Source organism: Cucurbita maxima, unplaced genomic scaffold, assembly GCF_002738345.1.
Source record: "Cucurbita maxima cultivar Rimu unplaced genomic scaffold, Cmax_1.0 Cma_Scf00009, whole genome shotgun sequence".
In the NCBI taxonomy this organism is placed as follows: Eukaryota; Viridiplantae; Streptophyta; class Magnoliopsida; order Cucurbitales; family Cucurbitaceae; genus Cucurbita; species Cucurbita maxima.
The window spans coordinates 2,670,587-2,680,044 of NW_019272025.1; the positions used below are offsets into that span (position 1 = coordinate 2,670,587).

At 34.0% G+C, this 9,458-nt stretch overlaps 2 protein-coding genes across 3 annotated transcripts in view; both read right to left on the reverse strand.

Moving 5' to 3' along the window:
* The window catches only part of LOC111484582 (pentatricopeptide repeat-containing protein MRL1, chloroplastic-like), an 11,157-nt gene extending 6,397 nt beyond the window's left edge, over nucleotides 1-4,760 (reverse strand). Inside the window, exons 1-11 of one of the 2 annotated variants that reach the window (XM_023131237.1) lie at nucleotides 4,347-4,760; nucleotides 2,993-3,716; nucleotides 2,781-2,835; nucleotides 2,610-2,741; nucleotides 2,306-2,369; nucleotides 2,084-2,228; nucleotides 1,850-1,965; nucleotides 1,197-1,325; nucleotides 848-1,021; nucleotides 570-734; nucleotides 150-290 (exon numbers count right to left, since the gene is read on the reverse strand). In XM_023131237.1, the coding sequence (XP_022987005.1) occupies nucleotides 150-290; nucleotides 570-734; nucleotides 848-1,021; nucleotides 1,197-1,325; nucleotides 1,850-1,965; nucleotides 2,084-2,228; nucleotides 2,306-2,369; nucleotides 2,610-2,741; nucleotides 2,781-2,835; nucleotides 2,993-3,716; nucleotides 4,347-4,670 (2,169 nt within the window). In that variant the 5' untranslated portion in view covers nucleotides 4,671-4,760. Of the gene's footprint in view, nucleotides 1-149; nucleotides 291-569; nucleotides 735-847; nucleotides 1,022-1,196; nucleotides 1,326-1,849; nucleotides 1,966-2,083; nucleotides 2,229-2,305; nucleotides 2,370-2,609; nucleotides 2,836-2,992; nucleotides 3,717-4,346 lie in introns of both variants that reach the window. The other variant, XM_023131236.1, reaches the window with a different exon arrangement.
* A 738-nt stretch (nucleotides 4,761-5,498) lies between these two features.
* On the reverse strand, nucleotides 5,499-7,612 carry LOC111484008 (aquaporin TIP1-2-like). The gene is made up of 2 exons (XM_023130423.1): nucleotides 7,364-7,612; nucleotides 5,499-6,317 (listed from the first exon to the last, which is right to left on the reverse strand). The coding sequence occupies exons 1-2, from the start codon at nucleotides 7,508-7,510 to the stop codon at nucleotides 5,499-5,501; spliced, it is 966 nt and encodes a 321-aa protein (XP_022986191.1). The 5' UTR covers nucleotides 7,511-7,612.
* Nucleotides 7,613-9,458: the final 1,846 nt, after the last annotated feature.

Genomic DNA, 9,458 nt, shown 5'->3' on the forward strand with positions numbered 1-9,458 from the left:
AAAAAAAAAAAAAAAAAAAAAAAAAAAAAAAAAAAAAAAAAAAAAAAAATCAAGTGAAATGTATAAGGTCAGACCTCTTTAGATAAATCTAAAAATTTCCAGCATGCTTGTCAATATTGAACAAAAAAGAAAACAATTAAAACACGCACATTGCTACAGGCACCCATCAGCGAACTATATGACACAATGCCAACACTTAACCCCAGTGTCTTGGCTTCTCCTAAGATTTCAAAGGCAGCATCCAGCTTACCAGCATGGCCTGCAACATCTATTAATGCACTGAGAAAAATCTGCATGAAATATTAAATACTAGAATCAGCACACCCTGTACGAATCAAAAACCAGCTGATACAACAGTACATACAGAAGACTGTCCAAAAAACTTGAAAGAATTCTTTCTTCTAACTTTTCCACATGTTACAGCCAGATCAGTCGTTTAATAATCTGAAACCACTCCAACATAAATATTCAAAAAGAAAAAAAAAACGTTGAGATGCTAACTTATTGTCTCTATTCTGAATCATCCATGATCCAAGCAAGATGTACTTAACTCCATCTCTATTACATACCTCATCAGGTTGTACTCCATTCTTGGTCATATCTTGATATACACTGGAAGCAAAGTCCCAATCACAAGATTGACTGAAACAATTAACAGCAATGGTGTAAACCTCTGGTGTGCCCTTAATCTTACAATCATGGATCATCTTATACACTTCTCTTGCCCGATCAACCTATAAAAAATGCATGATTTTTCTGCCCTTAAAACCAACATCATCAACCTAACTGGAGAGAGAGAGAGAGGAATTGAATAACAGCAAGAAATCTTTAATTTGATGAAACATACCTGACCAGCATTTGCACATGCCTTGATCAAAGCACCAATTGTAATATGATCAGGCTCTATAGGATGTAGCTCAGCCCCCATTTCCGCCAGCACATCAAAAGCACGATCCACCGCTCCTGACTGACCACATGCAGTTATAAGTGCATTGAATACAACTCTGTCTGGCTTCACGTTCTACTGCACAGAATACCTTATTAGCAAGAATTCTTATTTTTGTTAGAATACAAAGTGAACATTCAGCTTTATGATAGAATATGTTGCATGCCTTCGTTTGAATATCCACATATACAAGTAACAGATAAGACCATATAAAATGAGAAAAAAGGAACGACAAGATCTGTGGTCATACCTTTGACCTCATTATTCCATACACGCCAAATGCCTTGGCGACTTGACCTGCTCTTGCACAACCATCAATAAGTGCCCCATATGTGTGAACATTAGGTTCCACTCCAGTATTAACCATTCGATGGAATACCTAGAAGCAAAAATCTCAGGATATTCAATGAAAACAGGAAACTCATGTTGAAACATAAAAAAATTTCATTCATTCAACAAAAGAAAGAGGAGGAACAATTTAAAAGCATGTTCCATAATTTTGAAGAAGCAAAAGTTAAAATAAAAAGGAAAATCTTGTTCAGTATTGGAGGAAGTAGTTAAGATGTCAGATGGAGCAATTATATGAATGAGTGATATTCAAATTCGCTGCTAGCAGAATTTCAGACTGACAGGAAAGACAAATACTTCAACAGTCATTGTTTAAAGAACTGAAAAATCAGTACATTTTCTTTCCAAATAGAGTTGAGTTAAACGGATATCAATAACAGGAGGTAAAAGTATTTTTACAAAATTCAGTAGTGCAAGATGACATATCAATAAATCAATAGAAGCTTCATTACGTGTAAGAAATGTGTATTGGAAGTACATAAAGAAAGCCCAAATGAGATAGACTAAGCATTAATGAAATCTAAGAACAGGTAGCCAAAATGAAAGAAACCATACTTCAAACATTGCATCCACTTTTCCACTTTTGCCACATGTTGAGATTAAAGTAGTGTATAGTTTGCAATCTGCTCTCATTCCAGCCTCCTGAACAAGCCGCATGACTTGAAAAGCGCCTAAATTTACAATGCATAAATTATGCACCCTAAAAGAATGATGGTTGTAAATAGATGAACACTGAGATTGTTTCCAGACAGAAGTAGTTAAATGATATTAAAGAATACATTAACTTACTGTCAGAATCTTGAGAACTTGCACATACAGACATGAGCATGTTAAATGTACTCAACGTGGGATTTGGAATAAGTATGGTGAACTGAAAAGCTTCCTGAACAGCCTTTTTAGTCTTGCAAATATTGAAAAACTTCCCATGATAAATCTAGAGCCAGAAAACTGGTTAAATTAGTTGTAATTCAGATCTAAAAAATTGATTCTAAAAAATTCATCACATTTTACCTTATTCATATCCAATAAGCCTTCTTTTTCCATGTCTTGAAGTATTTTGATACACTCGGGCAACCTGAAAAAACCACAAATAAGAAATAAGTTACAAAGATTTTCAGAAACAGTTGAACATACAAAGCAATGCAGACCTATTGTGATTGAGGAATGAGGGGTATCCTGGATTTTTTTTTTTTTTTTTTTTTTCCCCTATTTCCTTCATTTCAAAATAATCTTAATGTAAATCATCAACCATACAACATGAGACAGCAGAGGAGTGATATTGACTGCACAATACATGAAAGAGAAACAAACTTACCTTCCACCTTTCAGGCATTGATTGTAGGATTTAAATTGATCTACATGAAGATTTTTGTAATGAACATGCTTCTGATTTGGACAGGGCAACCCATTCACAACTTTTCCTTTATGCAGACTGGGTTCTTTTCCTTTCCCATATCTTGAAATGTCGTTGCCTCCAGATATTTTTCTGTTTCCTGAAGAACCTTCCTTATATGGAACAGGTACATTTCTTTGAACATACCCTGAGTTGTAAAAACATTCGCTACTGAATTGAAAAATGGAATAAGGAGATGCAAAGATTTTTAAGGAAATAATGTTGGGATATAAGAAATAAAATCATATTTCCTGCCTATTCAAAGGAACAAGGTAAGACCATCATGATCCTATTGTAGCCACTACCTGCAATGTGCAGAGAATCCTCTGGTACTAATTCTGCTCCTCTCGAGACACCATTAATCATCACTGAAGAAAAATTTTGGTTGTATAGATGAGAAGTTCGAGAAGTTTCCGTTTGACTACTTGACTCTGTGTCTTCATAGAACATGTAAATATCTTCTCTAGCAGGTTCTTCAATTAGAAAGTTGGAACTGGTAAATATTTCCACTTTTACAGGCCCACCATCTGCTTGGAAATGTTGAGTCACTGGATTATATACACTACATAAAGGACCAGCAACAGGTGGAAGCTCCGTTGCATCAACCACAACAGGCAAGTCAGAGTGGGATTTGACATGAGATCCGTTCAGTTTTAAGTCAGTCATGTCATTGGGAAACATAAGAGGCTGCAGGACGCGAGGTTCAAATATATCAGAAAGAAGAGAAAGATCTGCCGCTTCACTTTCATCTGAAAACAGAGAATCACTATCCTTAGAAGTAGTAACTTCAGAAACAGATGGCTGCAATGATTCGGTGACACTGGCCTCATGTGACAGAACAGATTTTTGAAGCTGCAGAACAGTCTCTTCTTCCCCATTATAACTTCTCTCTTCAGTTCTATCCTTAATGGCTATGTTCTGCTCTAAAAAGACGCCATGGTGCTCCCTAAAGCCCATTATCTCACCATCGGCAGACCAGTTGATGTCTCTACCTAGTTGAGATAAGGCAAGCTTTGTAGGTTGGGAACGCTGTGATTGGTACCAGATCCAGAGAACACGTTATCTCCAAAATACAATGGCTGATAAATCAATCAAACAAACTAAATTGTTGAGCCCATGAAAATCACAGACGTCAATTTACATTCAGATTTATTGCATGAGACTTCGAATACCATGATTTGCTCCAAAAATAATGGACTAAATATTATAAAAATTCCATGACGTGAGTAAAAGCATCTTCAAGGAGTGAAACTAAGGATTCAGTAGATTGTTAATAAAGCTTACTCAATTATCAAATATTAGAAACAGTGATGTGCCATTAAGTTCATCGAACAACAATAAAAATTAACTTTGCAGCGAAATGCTGCTTTCAGTTCGATGTAATTCTAAGTAAATTGTCAACTGTAAAACCATGGTTGCAGCTGTTGCATTGATCTATCTCTCGATCAACTGAATTATCCTATTATACCTCGCCTACGAGAAAACACGACTTAAAATGAACGAAGCAATGCGAGATAGACAACAAGAATCATTCTCTTGAATCTTGAATGTGTCCATTAATTTTCCTAGTGCAGCTACGGAAAAAAAAAAGCATTTACCAAATTGCGAACAAGAAAACAACAACAACGAAGTAATTCCAAATCGATTCTTCCACCGTACCTCAACCGCATTCTTCTTCCTCCTATTGAGTTGCATGTAGATGAACGAGACAGCAGAGAAGGTAACCACAGCAACAACGATGAGAGCCGGATTCGAACTCAACGTAGCTCGGAAAATGTACCTCGGAGACTGAACAAACAAGCCAACCTTCCTGCACTTCCGACGAGTGCACAAGGAATCTGGCGGGCGGAGATTATGACCACCGCCAAGGAATTGCCGGCGAACGAAGCGGAGCCGAGAGTAGGAGAAGGAGGAAGAAGAATTGACAGGAAGACATGGATTGAACATCAATGATTGAGGCTTGGAAGAGAAGGTGACCTCCATGAAAGAATGGAACAGCGAAACAGAGAATGAAGAGAAATGGAATCGATGAATTAAACAGAGGATAGAGAGAGAGAAGCGTCGTTGTGTGAGAATGTGTACCAGTGGTAGTATGGAGCTTGCTTTCGCTTGGCTGATCCACTGTGTGCTGACGTGGAATTTTCTTTATTATTTTTGCATTTTTGGGGAATAATGAAAAAAAAAACCGCTTGGTTCGTTTTATGGCTGATCCACTTCGTGCTGACGTGGAATTTTCCTTATTATTTTTGTATTTTTGGGTAATAATGAAAAAAAAAACAGTTTTTGTTTTCCAAGAATAATTGTATATCAGTCTCTGTTGCGGTTGTCGTGTAATAACGAGACGATAAAACAAAAATTCTAATTTTCAGCCAATTTCCCAGAAAATATTTATAAAAAAAAAACAAAATTATTTAATTAAGTTCAAATATTTAAAAATTTATTATCCCATATATAATCTGTTCAAATCAAAATATTTAGAATCAAAATGTTAAATTTTATTTTAAAAAGTGATGAGTTTATTAAAAATATTTTTAATTAGTAATTTTAAGTATAGTTTAATAAATATTAAATTATAAGTAATTTCTAAAATTTTAATTTTGTTTCGGCTAAAATTTTAAAATTTTAAAATTAGTATAAATTTATTGATTTATAAGATATAAATTTAAATTTTACTGGGTGAATTAAAAAAATTTAATGAGTAAATTTGTAATTTTAAAAGTAATAAATTCACAAAATTAAAAACTAAATTAAGGTAAATTTTTTTAAAGTTTACATTTTTTTTTTTTTTCATTTTTCCATTCAATTTCAGATTTAAACATTTTGCCCTAACTTTTCTTCCAACCTCCGGCGGCGGCGCCACCGCCAACAACTGCCGGCCATTTTCAAAATCCCGATATCCCCCTTCGCTCCAACCAACGGCGCCGTCGGCAAATTGACCGAAAATCCATAATAAGCCACACACGCCGCAAACGGCCCCACCCAAAACACCCAATGCCCCTCCCACAACCGTCCTCCTCTCAACACCGCCGGCCCTAAACACCTCGCCGGATTCAGCCCCACCCCACCGTACCCAGCCCGCCCTGTAATCGTCGTCGACACGAAAACCGCCACCGCCGAACTCCCCGCGATCATTCCGCACACCATCGGCAGACCGAGCCGCTCGCTCATCTTCTGGTCGAGCACCACCGTCACTCCGACATAGAGAACCACGAAGGTGCAGGCGAATTCGAGAACTAGAGCCGTGGCGATACCGATGCCAGGGGTGTCGCCGGTGCCATGGATGGTGCAGCCGCCGAGAGAGTACTTGTCGGCAACATCGGGGCTCATTGCGTCCTTGATTAGGAGAAAGGCAATGATGGAGCCGAGACATTGAGCGAGAATGTAGACGGCGGCGCGAGTGAAGGTTATGACGCCTCTTAGGGCGGCGATGAAGGCGAAAATGGGGCTCATGAAACCGCCGGAGAGAGGGAAAGTGACGAGGAGGAAGAGGAAGAGGATGATGAAAACGGCGATTGGGATTAAGAGCTTTGGATCTGATTCGTTGGATTTCAAGCACGAGACGATGGAAGTTGTTAAGCAAAATACCAGCAAGGCTGTTGCTACCAACTCTGTCATGGCCGCTTTCCACATCTGTGTTTAAAATTGACACGTCATTTTTTACTCTTAATTTTAAAAAAATATATATCTTTAAAAATACTCTAAAACTTTTTAAAAAATTTAGAAAATAAAGTTGGATAGTATCACGTTCCAAAAATATCCTTCATTAATATCACGTTCCAAAAATATTCCAAAAATATTCCAAAAATACCCTTTATTAATATCACGAGGTAATAATAAAAAATTTAGTGGTAATGGATAGACAGATTATTGAAAAAAAAATTGAACTTTTATTTAAAAAAGTAAAGTATATTAATATTATTTTTAAAATTTTTAATAATATATTTTAATTTTTTTAAAAAAAAATTGAAGAGTATTAATTAAACTTTAAAAAGGTTGGTATTTTTAAAACACAATAGTTTTTGTTAAAATATTATAAAAAAATTAAAAAATATTTTTTATATAAAGTTCCATGATATTTTTTTTTTTTGTCTTATCTAAACTTTTAAAAATATTTTTTTATTAATTTAGCTAAATATAAATCACAAAACATAACTATTTAATCTTAAAAATTAATTTAAGATTTAATAAAATATTTTATCCTCATAAATCAACCAACGAAATTAAAATTAAATTATTACAAATTTAAAAATATATTATTTAATCTTAAAATTTAATTTAAGATTTAATAAAATATCTTATCCTCACAAATCAACCAACTAAATTAAAATTAAATTATTACTAATTTAAAAATATATTAAAAAATTGCTACCCACATAATTTTTTTTAGATTAAATGGAACAAAAGTTTAGAGATTAAACTTAAATTCCTTAATTATTTAAAAAAAAAAAAAAAAAGTCAAATATGTCTGAATATATTAGATATAACTTTACCGATAAAATAAATAAATAAAATCAATAAGCATGAATTAAATGGGTAATTTAAACTAATCATTATGGTGGTATATATATCCGAATTTCGGGTCACCAAAGACGATTTTACCCTTCTGGAAGAACATATAATTGAAAGAAAAATGAGGTGAAAGAGGGCATAAAATATTTGATGGAACTGAAGCAAACCTGTGGCGAGAAAAGCTCGTGGGCACCAATGTAAAGAAGAAAGGTGGAGAGAAAGGAGGCGTGATCTCCACCAGAGCTTCCTCCGTCGCCAGCCGGCAAAGCAAGCCCCTCCTCCTCGGCAGGTCCAGTGGCCGCCATTGATGGCATCCAACCAAGACCTGTCGGCTCCTAAAATTAGGCACTCAAATTGATAAACAGACAAGCTTTGTTTGTTTGTCCTTTAGCATAGAATATTCATTGTTCTCTTGCTAACAAGGAAGCATTGCTTTGATCAATCAATCAATTTTGGTGGTTTTAAATACTATTCTTTTTTTTTTAATGATTTGTTTATTTAATAGAGTTGACATTTAATTTAATTGAGTTTAAGTATAATTAATACACATTAAATTGATTTTAAATGATTAAAGTCGTGTTTTTTTTTGTTTTTTTTATTATTGAGATTTTGAAATGAAAATTCTTTTTCGAATTTATAATATGCTCGTATTATAATATGTATATGTGGGAGTATATTCTATTTGGATAAGGTATTTCTAATCGTTGGAATTGTCATATCGTGTCTGTCTTGATGCCCTTAAAATCTCCCATTTTCTTGTCTTTATCTCATTTTTATAAAGAAAAAAAAAAAGAGAATTATTATTAATAATAATAGACGTTTATTTATATTTAAAATCAAAGTTTATGAGCATGTGGATTGCATGTGAGAGAGAAGGGAAAGGTTTTTAATTTTAGGCTAAATTAATAAAAATAGTTTGATGTTTTAAAAGTTTTTATAATATTTTTAAACTAAAAAAATATATTAAAAGTTCAAAAATAATCTTATCGGTTAAATTTGTATGCAAAAGTGTTAATACTTTTCTATGTAAAAAAAATACACTCAAATTTTAATAAATGTTTCAAAAATATTAGTGATTTCAGCTTCATGCAAGCGAGTTGCCGCCTACAATCTACAGATAAAAGTTACTCTAGGGATAACAAGCTGATCTTCCCTAAGAGCTCACTTAAAAACGCTTTTAAACTTTTTTAAAAAGTTCAAAATACCATTATTATGTATATAGAATGTGTCGCGTTTAAAAAATACTCATAAACTTTAAAAAAAACAACATTGATATCTTTAAACTTTTTTTTATAAGGATTATTTTTAAAATTTCATAGGTATATTTTTAAATCTTGTAATAAAGTCATACCTACATAAACATATACAAAATTAGTATTTTCCTCCTAAAAAAAATTATTTAATAAAGAATGTTCTTTGAAACTGCTTACACATACCTACGTAAACATATACAAAATTATGAAGATAATAATAAACTAAATCCAGATAAGGTCAGCAAAACCTTTTTAATGCTCATTTAAAGTGAGATTGTAAGAATATTGCAAAAGAATTTGTTATAGAAAAAACTCAATGTTTATTCATCGTTCTATATGAGAATATTATCACATGGGCAGGTTCCATGCTCACTTATGTGAGCACAAAGGAACTTCGAGCTCGAGTAATCGATATTCACGCTATTCTTCATACAATTTCAACCTTGAGGGATGATTAATACGAGCACGAAAAAGCTCGTGAGCAAGGAAATTTGTTTAAAAGGGCATTTTTCATGCTTGCAAGCAAGCATGGAACAGGCTCACATAAAGGAATACCCAAACACTTGAGCATGCTTCATACTTGCTTAAGCAAGCATGAAGTGAGCTCATTTTTCCTATATGAGTACGAGGAGCCAGATGCAACAATGTATGCTTCATTCTAGTTTTCTGGTTTCTGTGGGATTTGTTTTACCTGCAGAGAAATTTAAAGCTGCAGAAATATACAAATATGGAGGAGTTGTGCCTGTTCTATGGGGTTTTTTAATGTTCGTGAGTGTCCGAACGAGTTTGCTTGCATCTCGACGATTCTCACGGAACAACCATTTGACCCGATGGATAAATTCTTTTGAGGTTTTTTCTTAACAAAAATAATTTTTTGTTTGACACAGGCTTGTTTAATGTTGAAGGGAAAGTTCATCTACTCTGCTCCATCGTGAAACTCTTGAAAAAGGAAAAAATGGACATCAAGTTGGCTCTAGTCTATAGTTTGATGGACCACAACTCTTTTGGT